Source organism: Myxine glutinosa, chromosome 1 (assembly GCF_964187855.1).
Source record: "Myxine glutinosa chromosome 1, kmMyxGlut1.1, whole genome shotgun sequence".
Classification (NCBI taxonomy): domain Eukaryota; kingdom Metazoa; phylum Chordata; class Myxini; order Myxiniformes; family Myxinidae; genus Myxine; species Myxine glutinosa.
The window spans coordinates 104,524,763-104,546,624 of NC_136261.1; the positions used below are offsets into that span (position 1 = coordinate 104,524,763).

At 44.8% G+C, this 21,862-nt stretch overlaps 1 protein-coding gene across 1 annotated transcript in view; it reads right to left on the reverse strand.

Annotated features, from left to right (window-relative positions):
* Positions 1-21,862, reverse strand: part of UBL3 (ubiquitin like 3) — an 88,134-nt gene that overhangs the window by 17,313 nt on the left and 48,959 nt on the right. The window contains exon 3 of the mRNA XM_068116360.2: positions 8,487-8,573. Coding sequence (XP_067972461.1) covers positions 8,487-8,573 — 87 coding nt within the window. The remainder of the gene's footprint in view (positions 1-8,486; positions 8,574-21,862) is intronic.

Consider the following 21,862-nt stretch of genomic DNA (forward strand, 5'->3'; position numbering starts at 1 on the left):
GAGGAGCGAGGGGTTGAAGAGCGAGGAGCGAGGGGTTGGAGAGCGAGGAGCTAGGGGTTGGAGAGCGAGGAGCTAGGGGTTGGAGAGCGAAGAGCTAGGGGTTGGAGAGCGAAGAGCTAGGGGTTGGAGAGCGAAGAGCTAGGGGTTGGAGAGCGAGGAGCTAGGGGTTGGAGTGCGAGGGGTTGGAGAGCGAGGAGCTAGGGGTTGGAGATCAAGAAGTTGGAGAGCGAGGAGCTAGGGGTTGGAGAGCAAGGAGCGAGGGGTTGGAGAGCGAGGAGCAAGGGGTTGGAGAGCGAGGAGCAAGGGGTTGGAGAGCGAGGAGCAAGGGGTTGGAGAGCGAGGAGCAAGGGGTTGGAGAGCGAGGAGCGAGGGTTTGGAGAGCGAGGAGCTAGGGGTTGGAGATCGAGGAGTTGGAGAGTGAGGAGCGAGGGGTTGGAGAGCGAGGAGCGAGGGGTTGGAGAGCGAGGAGCTAGGGATTGGAGAGCGAGGAGCGAGGGGTTGGAGAGCGAGGAGCTAGGGGTTGGAGAGCGAGGGATTGGAGAGCGAGGGGTTGGAGAGCGAGGAGCGAGGGGTTGGAGAGCGAGGAGCGAGGGGTTGGAGAGCGAGAAGCGAGGGGTTGGAGAGCGTGGAGCGAGAGGTTGGAGAGCGAGGAGCGAGCGGTTGGAGAGCGAGGAGCTAGGTGTTGGAGAGTGAGGAGCTAGGGGTTGGAGAGCGAGGAGCGAGCGGTTGGAGAGCGAGGGGTGAGGGGTTGGAGAGTGAGGAGCAGGGAGTCGGACAGTGAGGAGCGAGGAGTTGGAGAGTGAGGAGCGAGGAGTTGGAGAGTGAGGAGCAAGGGGTTGGAGAGCGAGGAGCGAGGGGTTGGAGAGCGAGGTGTGAGGGATTGGAGAGCGAGGAGCTAGGGGTTGGAGAGCGAGGAGCTAGGGGTTGGGGAGTGAGGGCCGATTGGAGTGAAGAGTGAGGAGCGATTGCAGAGGAGAGTGAGGAGCGATTGAAGAGGAGAGTGAGGAGCGATTGGAGAGGAGAGAGGAGCGATTGGAGGGGAGTGTGAGGAATTGGAGAGGAGTGAGGGATTGGAGAGGGGTGTGAGGTATTGGAGAGGGGTGTGAGGAGTGGGATTGGAGAGGCGTGAGGGTGGAGAGAGGAGAGTGTCAGGTGGAGAGGAGTGAGGGGTCACATATTATGTGAAATAAATAAATTGTGTTCATTACACCATTTCTGGATCTGATGAATTGCTAGTAACCATTTTGTAAAATTTAATGTGCAGCATCTAAATCAAGATGTCCAAATGTCACACACGTCCATGCCCATAGGATTCCCACGGGTGACGCCACTAGTATTGAAAATATTCTGTGAGGACAAACAAACAGACAGACAGACGAAAAATCACTCAGAGCAACATTTGGCAAAAGCGAACAAAATAGAATGGCACTCGGAAGAGCATCCTTTAGACCACAAATAATTGGTGGTTGAATTATGTGACCTGATATGCAAATCTTCTTCAAATTAAGTTAATTGGATGAAAATTGTCAATTTTAGAAATCTGGCCCATGTTGACCTTTTGGCCTATGTCAATCTCAAAAATAGTTGGTGGTTCGTTTCAGTAAGCCGATATGCAAATCCTATTCAGATTTCAAGTCAATTGGATGGAACTTGAGGATTCTCGAAATTTTGGAAAAGTGGTTGATCTTAGGCCTATGTTGACCTTGTGACCAATGTTGATCTCAAAAATAGTTGGTCATTGAATTCAGTTCGCTGATATGTTAATCCGATTCAAATTTCAAGTCAATCGGATGAAAATTGAGGATTTTAGAAATTTGAGAAGGGTGTTGACCTTTCGGTCTATGTTGATCTCCAAAATAGTTGGTGGTTGAATGCAGTTCGATGATATATAAATCAGATTCAAATTTGAAGTCGATTGGATGAAAATTGAGGATTTTAGAAATTAAAAAAAAGTGGTTGACCTTTAGCCTATGTTGTACCTTTTTGCCGATGTTGATCTGAAAAATAGTTGGTGGTTGAATCCAGTTAGCTGATATGAAAATCTTATTCAAATTTGAAGTCATTAGGATGAAAATAGAGGATTTTAGAAATTTGAAAAGGTTGTTGACCTTTTGGCCGATGTTGACCTTTTGACCTCAAAAATATATAGGATTTTGTCAGACCACAAACTGTACCATTTGGTGAAATTTCGTAAAGATCGGTTAAAAATTGTGACCTGTAGGCAAGTATAAGTGAGCGGACAGAAACAAACACACACAAACTAGAACGGCACTCGGTAGTGAGCATACCTCCGCCAGGCTGAACAGTTTATGTTTTGTATCCCACTGATGGGCCGGATCTGGATTCGGGCCTGAACCAAAATCTAATCGTCTTGTTCTTGTCACCTAACCAACTGAACCACCTAGTTTAGTCATAACTCGTCCATAACTTTTTTTAATATCATGTTATATATCGCTTTTTGCCCGATCTCTCAATGGTGAAGAATCACTTAAAAGTTAAATAATTCTCGTGTCCGAATCCATAATCAGATCTTCACCAAAATTGAATCGATTAATCCTTGTCACACACCCAACCTCCCCAACAAATTTCGTCCAAAACCTTTTGAGATATCCTGCTATATATTGTTTTTGGCCCCATCTCCCAATGGTGAAGAATCACTTAATTGTAGTAGCTGGATCCGAATCCGGCTCTTCACCAAAATCTAATCATTTCATCCTTCTCGCATACACTACCTACCTCTCTGCCAAATTTCGTCCAAATCGTCCACAACTTTGACATATTTTGTTCACAAACAGACAGGGCTGAAAACATAACCTCCATCCACCTTTGTATGGCGGAGGCAACAAACACAAACCGGAGTGATCAACATACTCGTAATTTTTTTTTTTTTTTTTTTTGCCAAGTAACAAACAAATGGACTCAAATGCAATAGCCTCTCCTCTGGCGAGGGTAATTCGTCACTTGGAACATGAAGTTCAATGCTGGTAAGTCACATTCTCTCAATGTCTCTCTGCAAGGATCAGCAACCAAACTATCAAATCACTTGTCTAATCAGCCACTGGAAGATGTGTCCTTTGATCTCCTTCGCCTCAGTATTTGCCATTACATTTTGTTGGAAGGTCATATCACCAAGCTAGCATGCCATGTGGCTATTCTCAAAAGAGCTAAAGCATTCTTTCTTTCCTCCTTGTGTATGTCCATCCCTCCACCGCCCCTTCAAACACCCTTATCCTTTGGTTGTCCATGATGACGATGGGGTGAGTCGTCACTTTTGATGAATCTTCCCTTTGTTTGCGTGCCCACTAAGTATTGCGCATTGTGGGATGGCTGTACAGGTAAAAATGGATGGTGAGCAGGTGGGGTGGTGAGCAGGTGAGCTGGTGCCATTGAAGGGAAAAACCTGCACAGAGAAGTGATTAAAGTGATAGAAGTGTGTGCTATCCCTCCCCCACTCTTTATTCCTATGAACATAGTTGGCGGCAGATGCAGTAAACGCAACGTGAAGTTTGATAAACATTGGTGCAGCAGACTGGCCAGGTCTTCGGTATGATGACGGCTGCCCTTGATGTGCTAAGTGGACAGAGCTGTCTGCAGATACTGCACAGTGATGTCGACTGCAATGCGGTGCCACCACTAACTTTCATGGGCACATTTATCCACAATGTAGCATTGCCCAGGCTGACCTACAGGTGCGGTTTGATATCTGAGTGTCCTTCTCATAGCCTTAGCCTAAAGAGGCTTCCCCTCACAAGGCAGTGGGGATCTGTTACCCTGGATAAGGGGCCCACACAAGGTACTGCCAGCCAAAGCCAACTGAGCCCTGGACTCATATTGTTGTCGATGGTCGTCTACAAACCTGCTTCCGTTCGTCATTTAGCTACTCTATCAGCCGATACCTTTGCCAACAACACTGCATAACATAAAGAGATGCAAATACTAAACCCCTTAACGACAGACCTATCAGCTAGCTTACTTCCACTCATCAGGAATCTAACATCGCAGTTGACATGAAACCCTTCCTTTTCTCCAACAATTTCATTTCAGATCACCAATTTGGTTTCAGACCAGGTCACTCCACCTTGGGACATGCTGCTTCGACTCACCGAACAATGGATGGAGGCCCTCAATGTCAGACATGAGATCAGTGCCATCTTTCTGGAGATATCTCGTGCTTTTGATACAGTCTGGTATCCTGCCTTAATCTCCAAGCTCTCTGCCTATGGCATCAAAGGCCAGCTCCATAAATGGCTTACCGACTTCCTCTACTCTCATAGTCAATGTGTGGCTCTCAATGGAATTCCTTCACCCCCTCTCCGTGTTAAGGCTGGAGTGCCCCAAGGCAGTTTTCTGGGCACAGTCCTATTGCTGATTTTCATCAATGATCTCTCTGACTCTCTGTAAAATCCTCCATCTATTTGTTGACGACTCCACTCTCTGCTGTGAAATCCCTAATCCTTCAGAAAGGCGGGGAGGGAACAGCCTATTCCCTCTCTCAGACCTGGAAAAATGAAATCCCAATCTGGTCAAAAACTTGGAATATGTATTTCAATCCTGACATATCTCTCACCATCTCTCTCTCTCCAAAATTTTTGTCATCGGTATCAGTCAGAGGGAGCAAGGCTAATTGTGATTTTTAGCAAGGCCAGTATCCCAAGAGATGGGAAATACATGAAAAAAAAATCCTTCTCTGTTATCACCCCAAATACAACCCTAACCTCAACATCGACAATTGCCATATTTTTCACCCAAAACGCATCGGGTCATTGTTAGTTTATGGTGTATAAAGAATGTATACAAGTATTTTCACCAAAGTTGTGTATCTTGTTGGTAAAGATATTAAATTCCTCAAAAAATGGAATAAAAATGATGCACCACTGATAAATATAATGGCCACAACGAACTTTCAAACATGATAGAAATAAGCACCCAAAGCCGCTCAAAATGAAGTTTTTTCAATCATATAGTTTCACATTTAATAATTCAAATGACCCAAATAGCATCATTCATCGATAACTTGTCCCAGGAGCCCTTTCCCAACATTTTGATACCATTTGCAATGTTATCTGACATTGGTTGACAAGTATGTGCCCCATTTTATACACGGACCCTCAAATTAGGATTCTTGCTAATTTTGCGACTGCAATTGGAATGCAGCGCTCTTGGCAATATTGATTTAAAATCATTAAAAGTTTGGTGACCCAATGACTCTTTGGACTAGTTGTGGTAATGTGGTAATTCCAACCTCTATTATGCTACATTGGTGCTGTGACCGGGATATTTCCACAAAATGACAATCAATTTGTGTATATCCACACTACGTGTAAATAACTCACACTTGTGATTATTATTTTATTAATTTGTGCCAGGGAATAATATTGCAAAAGGTAAATAACACACAAACTCCTTTGAATGTATTTAAAGATGTGCAGTGGATACATACTCCATTTACACCTTCTTGTAGAAGCATCGATTGCATGGTTACAAATTACGCACATGTAAAAGTGACGTTTGTCCTGATTTCAGAACTTATTATCTGTCCGTACAGAAATATATCCATTCAACACAATAATTGACCAGACATGTCAAGGTGTGCAAGTCAGAGGTTCTAGTGAACTCAACCGATAAATTATATATTATGGGTGGAGCACAGTCATGCCAATTGTTCCAGATATACTTGAAGGAATGGCTCAGAAGTCATCATCCTCATCGTTACATGCTCATCTTTGGCAGAACTGTCGTCACTCTCGACAGATGTTCGCCGATTGTCACAGGTACCGAGTTTGCACATGTCCATGCATTTGAGGCCACTGGCCATGCATACACACACGGGAAGCTTGCAGCTTTTGGCACAAGTACAAGCCAGTAGGCTCCAGTACAGCTTGTGGTGCGGGTTATCCGTCCATCCAGTCTACTGGCAGCTTTACATGTCTATCCTGGGTCATCCAGCACCATCCTCTCCCGATGGGATGAGGTGCCTCTGGGTTCTTCTGCAGACTCGTCTTCGAGACGGCAGCTTGATAGTTAGCCTATTGTGCATGCTTGCTTAAACAATCATGGCAAGGTGGCAGTTTCATATCCTTGCCAACAAGATACAAACTTTTGGTGAAAATAATTGTATACATTCTTTATACACCATAAACTAAAAATGTCCCAATACATTGTTGGTGAAAAACCTGGAAAACGTCGACTTTAGCGGTAGGGTTGTATATGGGGTGATAACACAGAGAAAGAAAAAGCTACCACACTGCTATTACGTAGTTTCCATCTCCACTGTCCTTGCTAAATCATCAAAATAAGCCTTGCTCACTCCGATTGATACCAACCATCCCCATTGGCTCATAGCCTAGAAAGGACATTTGGCAAACCCTCCAATCTACTTTCTCAACAATCCTCTTGAGAAAGTAAAGTCATTCAAACTCCTGGTATCAGCCATGATCTTTCTTGGGCAAACCACATTTCTAAGCTGGCCTCCAAAGCCAGTCGCCGACTGGGCATCCTCCGTCGTGTGAAATCCTTTCTGGGCACTTCTGAGCTCCTCACCACATACAAAGCTTTCATCCGCAGCTCAATGGAATACTGCTCTCGCCTCTGGGCTGATGCTCCTGCCTCACATCGAGCTCGGCTTCACGCAGTTGAAACCAAAGCATTGAGAATCATTGGAATCTCCTGTGATGAAACCGATTCTGAGGGGCTTTCTCTCTCTCACCGCAGGCAGGTAGGTGGTCTTTTGCACCAAGAAAGGTGCAAAAACAGATCCTTGCAACTACAGACCAATCGAACATCGCTTCTGACATCAAATCCTTCCTCTTCTCCAATGGCTTGATCTCGGATCATCAATTTGGATTCAGACCAGGTCATTCTACTATGGACATACTGCTTCTGCTGTCTCAACAATGGATGGAGGTCCTCAATGCCAAACAGGAAATCAGAGCAGTCTCCCTTGACACATCTCGTGCCTTCGATATGGTCTGGCACCCCGCCCTGCTCACCAAGCTCTCCTTGTATGGTATCATGGAAACCTTCACGCATGGCTTGCAGACTTCCTTTCTGGTCGCAGTCAACGTGTGGCCCTGAATGGAATTCTCTCCTCTTCCCCTTCCTGTTCAGGCTGGAGTTCTCCAAGGCAGTGTTCTGGGCCCTGTGCTTTTTCTGGTCTTCATCAATGATCTCTCCGACTCTCTGGAAAATCCTCTCTATCTCTTTGCTGATGACTCCACTCTCTGTCGCTCCATATCCCAACCCTCAGATCGGCAGGCTGCAGCCTCTTCACTCTCTGCAAACCTGGACAATATCACAAACTGGTCAAACAAGTGGAACATGTCTTTCAATCCTGACAAATCTCACACTCTCACTTTGTCTCTGAAAAGACCGTCTGGACAACCCTCCCATCTAATTTCTGAACAATCCTCTTGAAGAAGTTCTGTCACTCAAGCTTTTGGGTCTCACTATCTGCGATGATCTTTCCTGGGAAAACCACATTTCCAAGCTGGCCTCCAAAGCCAGGTGCCAAATGGGCATCCTCCATCATACAATGTCCTTCCTTGGCACACCTGAACTCATATCCACCTATAAGGCCTTCATTCGCAGCTTGATAGAGTACTGCTCTCCCCTCTGGGTGGGTTCCCCTGCCTCACATCTTGCTCAGCTTAACGCCATGGAAACCAAGGCCTTTAAGATTATTGGACACCCCCGCGATGAATCTGAGTCTGCAGAGCCGTCACGTCGTCATCAAAGACAGGTCGTTCTGCTCGTGCACCCTCTGCTCGTTCTCGGCTCTGTCCTCCCTCCCCATCCCCCATGTATCTGCAGGATGCACGTGGCCCACCAGCATCCCCTTCCGAGATAAACTGCCTAAATCCAAAATCACTGCTAACCTCCACTCATTTGTTCCTCTATTTTTCCACATGTAGAAACAACTTCCATATATACCCCTTCAATCTCATTCTCTCCAAGTCTTCAAGATAGCTGTTCACCATCATCTCAGATCGTCCCCAATCCAAAACTTGGACATTTTCTACCCTCGTTAACCACCCACCATCCCTCCTTCTCAATTTCCAGTTTTCCCTCCTTGGAGTTTCCTTCTGTATGCATCTTGTCCACCCCTTGCATCATCTTCTGCTCCCACATTCCTCCCCACACCCATTGTTTGTCCAAATTTCCCTTTATCTTGGTCTTCAACTCTGCTGTTGGTGTTTCCCCCACTCTACTGACCACTCCTTTTGTGTGCATCCCTTCTGTTATGTTCGTGTCCTGGTTTTGTCCGTTATGTCCTAATCTGTTCAGTGTACTAGCTCTTTCACAGCCACAACTATGTGAATTAAAAAAAAATTATATGTTGTATATATATATAAAACCTCAAAATACTGAGAAAATTGAGATGCGTAGGTTAAATTTCAGCATTGACAACTCTCTCCCCCCCCCCCCCCCCCTCTCTTTTAAATGGTGCTTCTTAACAACAACAACAACAAAAAAAAACATATAACTACCTGCCAATGTGACATTTCCATGCAAGAACCGTCCTTGATAGATAAGCCGAAGAATGTTTGGGCTGGAAACATGTTCCTCCTCCCAATCTGTGAAAGAAAAACGCAAAAAAAAGGAAAAAAAATTGGCATTGGCACAAACACAAGACGCGTCAAGTGATGATTCAAGGAGGGGAAAATAAAAAAGAGAAATATTAAAAATTCATTTTTCTGCATACAAATATGCATATAACAATATGGTAGCCTCGTTATTTTACTTACTTAAATCCTCTTCCCAATGTGACATAAGGCTGATCGATACTTTTTGCAAGATAGATATTTTCCTTTTTTTGTTGTTGCTAGATAGATATTTTACTTAAATATTAAGTATTCCACTATGCCTTAGTAAACAAAATCTTTTGTGTAAAATTATGCTGTTTGAAAATGAAGAGGAAATAGATGGTAAATATAACGTGAACCACATTATCATTAATGAGAAAAGTGTCAGAACCAGAACGGCACTCAGGAGAGCACATACCTCCGCCACGCTGAACAGTTTACGGTTTGTATCCCACTGATAGGCCGGATCTGTATCCGGACTAGAACCAAAATCAAATCGGCCTGTTCTTGCCACGCACCCAACCTGTTCACCAAGTTTCGTCTGAATCCATCCATAACTTTGAGACATTGTGCTATATATCGTTTTTAGCCCTATCATTCAATGGGTGAATAATCACTTAAAATTCTCAAATCCGGATTCGGATCTTCACCAAAATTGAATCAATTCTTCCTCATCAAACACCCAAACTGTCCACTGAGTGTAGTCTGAATCCGTCCACAAATTTTTATTGAGATATTGTGCTATGTATCGTTTTTGGCCCCATCGCTCAATGGCGAAGAATCACTTTAAAATTTCTAGTGTATGAATCCGGATCTTCACCAAAATCTAATCAATGCGTCCTTGTCACACACCAACCTGTCCACCAAATTTCTTCTGAATTTGTCCACAACCTTTTTGAGATATCATACTCACAGACACACATGTGAAAACATGACCTTTGTTCACATTTGGTGGCAGGGGTAAGAACAGCCTCATAGTTTTTATGGCGTAGCCCATAGGGCAAAGCCGTCTAGAACAGTGTTTGTCTGTCTGCATGTCCCCTCAAACGTATTCCAATCAGAGCTGAGGATCTGGTCACATGACAGGGTGATGTGATTCCGTCTGATGTCATAACGGCGATACGGCAGCTGACTCTCCACACCAGCATTTTAATTCCAATTTCGTTCAGGCTGAACATATCGTCGAACAATCGCCATGCTCTACCTTTACGTTTTTCATTCAGTGTGAAACACAAACAAACCGATTATTAAAATGACCATCAAATATCGAAAGCATCAGCGTTACGTCTCTTCCAACAAAACGGTATGTAGAGGCCTAAAGGCTTCATGCCTCACCTTCGGGCCATTTCGGACAAATTAAGCCCAGGTTTCTTAATACAGTAGTGTATCGTTTTAGTAGTATCGTTTTCGTAATAGTCATAATAATATAGTAAATATGACCATAACACTTTAATCCCAATGTCGTGAATACAAAGTTGATGGATTGAAGCGGTGTATGAAACTAACAACCGCAGAAAAAAGGAATTTGCCTCGGTTTTTTTGAGCATGTTTATAACCCAATCCTTGTGGGGTATATAGATCACAGTAGATCTTCCTTCAGTTCTGCAAGTAAAACTTACCTCACGGATGTAGGGATTCCTCCAAATGTCTTTGTTTAATGTTATAAACAGCATTAGCGACTGTTTAAAAACCTAATTATATGTGTTTGTGGTTTATAATATTTTACAAGCCCGGCTACGCTGCTTAGACTTTCGGTCTTGTTTTTTAATGAGATATCGCCCCGCCACAAAGCCTTTAAGGCCACTCGAGGTGCATGCTACACACAGGAAAGTGTATATATATTAGACCAAAAGGAGGAATTTATTGACATTGCTCTTGAATTTAAGTTGGTTGGGATAGAGGGGAAAGCAGGATGCAGGTAAACTGTTCCAGTGGTACAGTGCAGGGGGGAAAAAAATGAGAAGAATACCTCATAGTCTCACTCCTTGGGACAGATAGAGTGTATGAATGGGAAGAAACTGCCAAATGTGTAAGGCGACTGAAAGTATGCTCAGGTGGAACAACCTGTGAAAAAAACCTGAGCACATTCCATTGTAATATCTATAGAAAAAGCTCAAGGAGGCAACAGAGCGGTGCACTGAGAGGTTCCAGGGATGATGCCAACTCCTGTTCCACCAGAATGGCAGGATGTCGCTGGATTCTGTCAAGAAGAGATAGGTGACGGCTGGGGCACCAGCCCAAATATGGCAATGATACTCCATAACAGGACGTATAGTGACTTCGTATAGATGGAGCATAGCGAAAGGTATCACCAACAACGACATAAGCAGCCAAGGTGCCGGGAGGCTCTTTTAGCAATACCAGAGATGTACTTTTCCCAGCTGAGATTTGTGCTGATATCCAATCCAAACAGACGGATAATAGGCATTTTTTTTTTTTTTTTTTGTATACAGAATCGAGGCTCGTGTAAGAGCAAACACATTGAGCATGAAAATATGCACAGACACATAAAACATGCAATTAAGTGAGCAGGAGACAAGAGGGGGAGAGGGAAGCACACAAGCACAACAGAAGAGAAGAGAACAGGGACGTCAGTCGATCTGTGGAAAGGGGAGGACTGGGGGAGGAGGGAAGGGTACACGGTATAAAGCGCAAATGAACACTTCGAGGAATTTCAGGAAAGAAGTTGGGGATTTAAAGAGGCGGATTTGGGGTGTTTTAACGGGGGTAGAAAAGATCAAGGTTTTGGATGGGGGAAGACAAGAGATGGTGGTGAACAGCTGTTTTCAAGACCTGGAGGGAGAAGAGGCATTGAAGAGTGTGGGAGTTTGTTCCAGAGGTGGGCGAAAAGAGGAATGAAGGAGTGAAGGTGAGCAGAGAGTCTTGATTTTTGGCAGTTTCACCAGTAGAGGGTTGCTGGCAGATCTTGTGCATCCTGCAGGAATATTTGGGGGACAGAGCACAGACAGAACAGGGGGAGCAAGGCCGGAGAGGAGTCGGTAGAAGACGGAAAGACCACCAACCTGCCTGCGGTGAGTAAGTGAAAGGCCCTCAGAATCAGCTTCATCACGGGAGATTCCAATGATTCTGAAAGCTTTGGTTTCAACAGTGTGAAGATGAGCTAGGTGTGAGGCAGGAGCACCAGCCCAGAGGCGAGAGTATTCCATTGCGCAGCGGATGAAAGCTTTGTATGTGGTGAGGAGCTCAGGTGTGCCAAGGAAGGACTTCGCAAGTCAGCGACTGGCTTTGGAGACCAGCTTGGTAATGTGATTTTTCCAGGAAAGATCATGGCAGATAGTGAGACCCAAAAGCTTGAGTGACAGAACTTCTTCAAGAGGATTGTTCAGAAATTAGATGGGAGGGTTGTCCAGACGGACTTTTCAGAGAGACAAAGTGAGAGTGTGAGATTTGTCAGGATTGAAAGACATGTTCCACTTGTTTGACCAGTTTGTGATATCGTCCAGGTTTGCAGAGAGTGAAGAGGCTGCAGCCTGCCGATCTGAGGGTTGGAATATGGACCGGCAGAGAGTGGAGTCATCAGCAAAGAGATAGAGGATTTTCCAGAGAGATGGAGAGATCATTAATGAAGACCAGAAAAAGCACAGGGCCCAGAACACTGGCTTGAGGAACTCCAGCCTGAACAGGAAGGGGAGAAGAGAGAATTCCATTCAGGGCTACACGTTGACTGCGACCAGAAAGGAAGTCTGCAACCCAAGCATGGAGATTTCCATGGATACCATAGGAGGAGAGTTTGGTGAGCAGAGCGGGGTGCCAGACCAAATTGAAGGCACGAGATATGTCAAGGGAGACAGCTCTGATTTCCTGTTTGGCATTGAGGACCTCCATCCATTGTTGAGACAGCAGAAGCAGTATGTCCAGAGTGGAATGACCTGGTCTGAATCCAAATTGATGATCTGAGATCAAGCCATTGGAGAAGAGGAAGGATTTGATGTCAGAAGCGATGAGCGATTCCATGACCTTGCTGATGATTGGGAGCAGGTTGATTGGTCTGTAGTTGCAAGGATCTGTTTTTGCACCTTTCTTGTGTAAAGCGGTAAAGTTGGCTGATTTCCAAGCTGATGGCAAATGACCTTGAGCAAAAGAGAGGGTGAAGAGAACAGAGAGTGGATGTGAAAGAGCGGCAGAGCAGGATTTTAGGACCCGTGGGCTGATGCCGTCTGGTCCAGTTGCAGAATCAGAGTCGAGGTTTGACAAACTTCTCCACCTTGACAGGAGAGAAGGACACAGAGTCCAGGAGCAGCTGGGTTCGACTGGGTAAGGTGGGAACAGAGAGAGATGGGTTTGGGACACAAGATTTTGAGGCAAACACAGAGTTGAGGCATTTGGCTTTGTCACATGCGGTGTCGGCTGTGTAGCCGTTTGAGGTAAGGGAGGGGATGGAGGGCGAACAAACACCAGAAACAGATTTGACCAGATGCCACCAGGATTTGGAGGAAGGAGACAGGTTTGAGAGTTCAGTCTTGAGAGTAGAGAGATAGTGCTTCCTGGCTCTACTGAGGGTAGACACAAACTTGTTCTGAGCTTTGAGAAAGGAACTGAGATTGCCTTCAGTTGGATTAGCCTTCCAAGAGGCAAAGGCAAGTTGTTTCAGGGCAACTGCCTCACCACAAGATTCAGTGTACCATGGACGGGAGGAAGGGTAAGACAACTGAAGACGAGATGGGATAAATCTGTGCATGAGAGAGAGCAGTTTACTTTGGAAGAATTCCCAGAAAGAGTTTATGTCAGAGGCAGTAGAAATGTGAGACCAGTCCAGATGATTGATGGCTTCTTGAAGAACATGCCAGTCGGCCTGAGTGAAATGCCAGACTCGTCGACGCTGAGGAGGCTCTCTGAGAATGGCCAGAGAGATATCCACTTCAACAAGAGTTCCTGCAGTTTAACAGTTCCTGTAAAGGTGAAGAATCTATAGACAGGGTCGGAAAACAAGGTGATCTTGAACGAGACAGACAATAAGTGGGTCTTTTTTGGTTGAAAGTAAAAAGCCGGTCTTTTCCCCAGTTTATCACACTCTCTCGATCCTGATTGAGAGTGGTACTCGCATGGTCACGGATAGGAGACAAGGTTCCTGGGTAGGTAGTGTACAGTGTTGAGTCATCTATGTAAATGCTTAATTGAGAAATAATACAATCAAGCAGATCATTGATGTGCACCAAGAAAAATATTGGACCCAACACAGAGCCCTGAGGAACACAAGCATTCGTATTATGGACAGGGGTCGACTGTCCATCATGCACCACAGCGATTGGACGATTTGCAAGGAAGTCAGAGATTGTATCGAGCAATTTTACAGGAATGCCACATGATTTTAGCTTATGGATGAGGCCCTTGTGCCACACTTTGACAAAAGCCTTCTAGATGTCGAGAGCAACAACCCTGGCTTCACCACGATGATCCAAAACCCTATTCACATGTTCAGTGATTAGGGATAGAACATCACCAGTAGACCTTGACTGTCGAAAGCCATTCTGGACATCAGTTAAGAGTTTGGGGGTTTCCAGTTGAGTCATGAGTTGTTGTTTTATCAAGGATTCAAACACTTTGCTGATTAATGGGTGGAAGGCTAATTGGTCGATAGTTAGCAGGATCAGATTTCTCACTGGAGCCTTTAAAGACAGGGACCACCGAAGCCTGCTTCCAGCCAAGTGGAAACACATTCTTTGACAGACACAAGAAATGCAGTTTTGAGAGAACAGAAGACAGTTCCTGTGAACACATATTCAAAGCAATTGCAGGGATTCTGTCTGGTCCAGTAGATTTTGAAATATCAAGCCTTTGAATAATCTTAGCAACTTTCCTGGGTGTGCTGATGATAGTGGAAAGCCTGGTGTCAAGACGGGAAAAACAAAGGCAATGGATGTCCGTGGTCTTCAAGTGTGGAGTTTGCAGCAAAATGCTCAGCATAGAGATTGGCTTTATCAATAGAAGTAAGTACTTCAGGGCCATTGAAGAGGACAGAAATTGATGATCGATTATGGTTGAGAATGCTGTTAGCAATTCTCCAAAAATCTCCAAAACAGAACTTTGCTGTTTATTACTCCCGCCAGGGAGTAATGCATTCGATCGTGTCCGTCCGTGTGTGTGTGTGTGTGTGTGTGTGTGTGTGTGTGTGTGTCAGTGTGTGTGTGTGTCCGCGTGTGTGTGTGTCCGCGTGTGTGTGCGTGTGTGTGTGTGCGTGTGTGTGTGTGTGTGTGTGTGTGCGTGTGTGTGTGTGCGTGTGCGTGTGTGTGTGTGCGTGTGCGTGTGTGTTTGTGAACAAGATATCTGGAAAAGTTCTGAACGGATTTGGATGAAAGTTGGTGGGATGATTGCCCTTGGGATAAGGAAAAATTGATTAGTTTTTGGTGAAGCTCAGGATATTATTCCGGATCCAGGAATTTTTTGAAGGATTTTTTACCATTGGAAGATAGGGCTCAGCAGCGGCCACCCACGGTGGGAGTATGCGCTCTACTGAGTGGCGTTCTAGTTTGAGATAGAATCACAAACAGATTCTGCATACTGTCACTTAGCATTCTCTAATACTCGTTTACAGTGGTTGCTCAAAGGTGAAACAAATGATGTGCCTCAGTCGTGCCAACACCATGATAATGTTTGAAAAAGTGATCGAGATGGGCGATAGCAGCAGAACAAGTCGGAGTGAACCATGGCTTCTCGAGAGTGTGGTTTCACTTGGTAGGTCCAAGAAGGGATAAAGATGGTCATACCAACACGGATCCACTCAGTAACTTCCATGGCACCTTCAGATGGGTTGTGACAAAGGATTGAGTTCCAGTGAACATCGGCAAGAAAAGAACGCAAGGCATCCCAGTCAGCCTTTGATGGACATAATGAAAAACAGTTGATTGTGAAAAACAAGAAACCTGAACTTCAACGTTGACATGATCAAAATTTCCTAGAGAGGGGAGAATTTTTGCAGTACAATTCCCAGGATTTGAACACAAAAACAGAACAAGAAGATACCTGTTATCAGTAACTCAATCAGGAATTTGATTCTGAGTTGAGATGATCTGAGTAAGGTCATGCACCACGGCACACTTCAATGCATCAACACCAGGAGCATCTTTGCTTTGAGAGGGGACTAACCATTCATTGTGATGAACATTAAAGTCTCCAAAGACCATATCGGCAGTTGGAGGTCAAGACAGCGCCATATCAATAGCGCGGTAAAAGGGGACTCCCAACAGACTATGTAGACCCTCGACAAACGAACACACCTCAAAAACAGAACAACCAGCCCCTTACATCAGTGATAGTATCAAAAATAGCACAATTGGAGGATGATGGAGAACAATACAAAAAATATATAGGTAGGCAGTGGAATGCAAAAGTGGTAGGCGGAAGCACAAACTCTTGTGTCGTATCCTCGAGGGAGACCTCACGGGCAAGTGGTAGAGAGGCCTTTGCATAAAAACACAAACCGTGTGAAGGTGAAAAATCAAGCCAATTGAGGATAAGGCCAGGCACTGCAAAATATTCAGATAACACCTCAACGTGGAGACGAGTTTCACAAAGAGCAAGCAGATCCGGATAATTCAGTTTCAAGAAGGATTGGATGGCAGAGAAATTGCCACGAAGCCCCCTAATATTAGCATAGGAGATATTTAGCGACGTAGACTTGGGTACCCTTGGTGGCAGGACTCAAAATGCAGGTTGAGACCGAGTTTCATTAAATTGAATAGTCAGTATTCCAATATACAGAGGAAGAAAGAAGAGGGGAAAAAAGAAGAAAAAAAAGGATCATTAGTTCACCAATGTAATGTACATGTCATGTAAAAGCCACAATGAGAGACATAAAGAGCCCAAAGAAATCCCAAGCAGTAGCAGAAGCACCCCGATGGCCTCGGGAAAGCAACCGGAAGTAGATGCAAGGGCCACCACCCATGCATGCCCATAGCAGTGCAGCTACCCCGACATTTTACACCCCCTGATGGATCAGCCTCTCAATGCATTACCATCGAGTTCGGGATCGTGTACTAATAGGCGGCCATGACCTGCACCATGTTTTTAACCTGTACCCTTCAGAGTGATCAGGCTCAGGTTGTCAAACATAGGGCTTAATGTACATGAATGTAGCGACAAACGAACACACCTCAAAAACAGAACAGCCAGCCCCTTACACTGAAACAATACAAATATAGAAAGTTTGTCTATTCACAGTATAAAAATGGCTGGGAGAAGTGACGAATCCACTTCATGACAAAAACAGTGCCTTTACCCCCATTTAGATGATAATTTATAAAAAATAAAAATCTAATGATAATCGCACAAACTTATACATTTCAAAACAAAGCCAACCATGTGACCTTCCACTTTATACACTACTGTAGAGATTGCTTTACGGTGAAGCAGAGCCAGATTTACAACTGTAATCAGGTTGTCTCAGTCATAAAATAAAGCTTGTAAACAAGTGTCATATTTTTCGGCCTATAACTCGATGTGGAACGCAAGTGGAATTGTCCAAGTTCCCCAATTTTACACCTCTGCCATGGATGGTGGACAGTTTTTAGCTCACCTGTAAGAAAGTTCAGGGGAGCTTATGGGATGGCGCGTCGTCCGTCAGTCGGTCGGTCAGTCGGTCGGTCAGTCGGTCAGTCGGTCAGTCGGTCAGTCGGTCAGTCGGTCAGTCGGTCAGTCGGTCAGTCGGTCAGTCGGTCAGTCGGTCAGTCGGTCAGTCGGTCAGTCGGTCAGTCGGTCAGTCTGTCCGTAAACACTTGCAACTTCTTCTCCGAAACCGCTGAAGGGATCAAGACCAAATTTGGCAGAAATGATATTTTTAGTGTTGTGACTAAAATTTGTTCATAGCATAAATAAAAAATAATAAAAAATTAAAAATCGGAATCGAAGGGGGTTTACCAGGGTCAAAGTGGATCCAGGTTTGACCCCCCAAAATAAGAATTTGCTTTTTCCTCTGAAATTACACACACTGCTTTGATGAAACTTGACCACAACCTTCATCACCAATGATGTATCGAAGTTCGTCCACGGCACGAAGAAAATCAAAGTCTAAGGAGATCTATGGAGGGTCAAAGTGGGTCCAGGTTAAACCCCCCAAAATAGGTACTTGCTTTCTTCTCTGAAACTACACACACAATTTTGATGAAACCTGGCCAAAACCTTCACCACCAGTGCTGTGCTAAAGTTTGTTCACAGCATTAAAAAAATTGGGGTCTGTGGAGATACACGACATGACCAAAACGATGTGGACCCCCAAACATCAAACATCTCATTCCAAAATCATGGGCATTAATATGGAGTCCTTTGCTGCTATAACAGTCTCCACTCTTCTGGGAAAGCATTCCAATAGATATTCGAACATTGCTGCGGAGATTTGCTTCCATTCAACCGCGAGAGCATAAGTGAGGTCAGGCACTGATGTTGGGCGATTAGGCCTGGCTCGGTCGGGGTTCCAATTCATCCCAAAGGTGTTCGATGTGGTTGAGGCTTTGGCTCTGTGCAGGCCAGTCAAGTTCTTCCACACCGATCTCGACAAATCATTTCTGTATGGACCTCACTTCGTGCACGGGGCCATTGTCATGCTGAAACAGGAAAGGGCCTTCCCCAAACTGTTGCCACAAAGTTGGAAGCACACAATCATCTAGAATGTCATTGTATGCTGTAGCGTTAAGATTTCCCTTCATTGGAATGAAGGGGCCTAGCCCAAACCATGAAAAACAGCCCAGACCATTATTCCTCCTCCACCAAACTTTACAGTTGGCACTATGCATTTGGGCAGGTAGCGTTCTCCTGGCATCCGCCAAACCCAGATTCATCCGTCAGACTGCCAGAGAACGCATTTCCACTGCTCCAAAGTCCAATGGCGGCAAGCTTTACACCACTCCAGCCGACGCTTGGCATTGCACATGGTGATCTTAGGCTTGTGTGCGGCTGCTCAGCCATGAAAACCAATTTCATGAAGCTCCTGATGAACAGTTGTTGTGCTGACGTTGCTTCCAGAGGCAGTTTGGAACTCAGGAGTGAGTGTTGCAACTGAGGACAGACGATTTTTATGTGCGACGCGCTTCAGCACTCGGCGGTCCCATTCTGTGAGCTTGTGTGTCCCACCACTTAGTGGCTGAGAGCTGTTGTTGCTCTTAGACGTTTCCACTTCACAATAACAGCACTTACCGTTGACCGGTGCAGCTCGAGAAGGGCAGAAATTTGACGAACTTACTTGTGGGAAAGGTGGCATCCTATGACGGTGCCACATTCAGAGTCACTGAGCTCTTCAGTACGGCCCATTTTACTGCCAATGTTTGTCTATGGAGATTGCATGGCTGTGTGCATGATTATATATACACCTGTCAGCAATAGGTGTGGCTGAAACAGCCAATTCCACTAATTAGGAGGGGTGTCCTCATACTTTTGGTCATATAGTGTATATGGGGTTGGGAGAGGGAGGGGTTTCCCCCCAAAATAGGTATTTGCTTTCTTCTCAGAAACTACACAGGCAATTTTGATGAAATTTCAACACAACCTTCATCACCCGTGATGTACCAATGTTTGTTCAAGGCATTAGAAAAATTGGGGTCTGAGGAGGTATACAGGGTTGGGAGAGAGTAGAGGGGAGGGGTTGCCCGCCAAAATAGGTATTTTTCTGTTTATTTAAAGTCTTATGATTATGTTAGTATGATTCTACATGCTGCCCTGTCTTCTAACAACCATTGAAATTGGTTTAAAATACCTTTAGTCAGTGCAGTATACTGTTTATTCTACCAGGTGAGCGCCAGGGGTATTGCCCCTATGTTTTTTATGTTTTCGCTGCTGTCTGTCTGTTTTCACCCGACTGTCATTGATTAAAAATACAAAGTCTTAAATAGTCACCCCTGCAACTGTTCATTTAATTGTCCATTTATGTATTTCATTTGTGTTCTTTGTTGATTTGTTTAATATCTGTCTCTAATATGTACAGGTAGTGGACAAAAAAAAAAAGTAAACACCAATGTAAAGTCACTTCATAGGGTGTTCGGCTACCACGCGTGGCCAGTAAAGCCTGTATGTGCTGTGGCATAGAGTCCGCCAGCGTTTGAAATTCTGCAGGAAGGATGCGGCACCATTCTTCCATGAGAAGGTCAATCAACTCACACCTGTTTGATGGAGGTGGAAGCGCCGTCTCAGGCATCATTCCAGAATATCCCAAAAATGCTCGATTGGATTCAGATCTGGTGTCTGAGAAAGCCATGACATATACTCCTGGCTCTAGGGGGGAGTTCGTGGCCATCGCAAAAGTACAAAGTCACGCATGATTTTATTGTTGTACATACCAAGACCTTTCAAAAAAATGTGGGTGACAAGCCCAAATCTGTATAGATTTTGCTACAGAGGGCGCTTTCCAAAATGGCCACCATAAGTATTACTTTTGACCATGTTTTGGTCTGTGAGACTCATAGAGACATGATATCGGTGCCTAAAACCTATGTTTTCAGCGTCAAGGAACTCAATAAGACCAATAACAATTACATTGGCTCCTTTGTTTGGGGAAGCCATCTTGAATTTCAAAATGGCCGCCATTCAAAATCGCAGTTGTCCATATATCAGTCATCAAAACACATAGACGCTTGATGTTTGTGGTTATACTCATGCATTTAAGGCCAAGGAATCCCTGGTGTTGGGCTAGCGGCTAGGGTGCCGGCTTAGGATCCTAGGATCCTGGGTTCAAATCCCGGTCAATCGCTGAATTAACGCCAGGGGGGTTGACTCAGCCTGTCCATCCTTCCGAGGTCGGCAAATTGAGTACCAGTTCACTGGTAATTTCCTGCTTGTCGTTAAAGGCGGCAAAAAGGGTTGGCGTCAGGAAGGGCATCCGGCCGTAAAACATTGCTTCAAAAAGGGGACCGAAAAACAACAACAACCACAGTTCCCGAAAAAGGCCAACCCCCGCTTGCGGGGACAAAATGGCCTCTAAAGGTGGTTTTTTAAAATCCAATGATAAGAGTATAATAATACAGTGGTTCATTTGGTTGAATTATCATGTAACCTAAAAATCCACAATGGCGTCCAAAATGGCCACCAAAACCTAACGGCTATACTTGTCTATCTATAATTCCAGTAATCTCTGTTTGTACGTTTGTACGTTTGTTTGTCTGTGACCGCTGTTTCTCGACAACCACGGGTCCGATATACTTTTAACTTGCCAGGTATATTGCTGGGGACCCGAGGATGTGCCTTTTCAAGGTTTCATATTAATCGGACAAGTACTTACCGAGCTATGTCCAAAAAACGATTCAACCAATCAGCGAGCAGCGAGTTATCGCGTGTGCCGAACGTGCCGAACACACGCTGCCTCGGACGGCACATTTGAGAGCGTATTCATTTATTTCACGTTTGCAAACTATGTTGGCGCTATGTTGGCGTTACACTATGTTTTAAAACTAATAAAAACGAATTTGCGATTCATTCGCTTTCCTGCGCGTTTGTGCACGCGATGGCGATTTCTTTACCAAACTCCGGAAGCCGTTCGCTTTGGACCAAACCATTTCATGTAAATAGAGGGGGGGGGATATAATTTTAGATATAGATATAGTACGGGCAATGCCCTAGTACTTGAAATGACTCTAAATCAATGATTATTTACCTCAAAGTTGTAATTTCGGTGCATATCAGAGTGTAATGTTTCATCTCAGTTGTAAGGATTTTTACAGTTTTCAGTCTTCTGGCACTTGCAGAACACAGAACATTTTACCGAAGCTTCTCGACAAGGGCACGTTACACGAGCGCATTTGCCACAATGACACACCAGGGACCAACATGGCTCGAGGGTTTTCCATGATGTTGATGGCAAAAGATGGCCATTCTCGAGGGTAAATCCGTAATCCACTGGATCAAGGTCTCCTATTCTAACATTGAGTTGCCTATCTAGAGCATGCATAGTGGTGTATGCATTGTAGAATGCACGATAAATGTGAGGTTCAAGGCCTTGACTTGTCGGTGACAGATTTTGATGCGATGTTGATTTTGAGAAATGGAATTGATAAGCTCGAAGCTCCTGGAAATTACCGGATTTGCTCCCAGCATCTGCTACTTTGACCAAATATTGTTCTGCATTTTGAATCACTGCAGAAGTTAGTGGAGCGGTTGTGCCAAATCCTCGCAAGTGGATCTCAGGGTCAGCCTTGAGGGCTGCTTTCTTGGTGCCAATCTTGCTGGTGATATCACACCCTGTGAGGCTGTGTAGTGCTGGAAGGACTGCGCAGAGATCAGGATCCAGCCATGCATGCAGAATGTGAAGGGGTACATAACGGGTGGTGGTGCCTCTACCTACC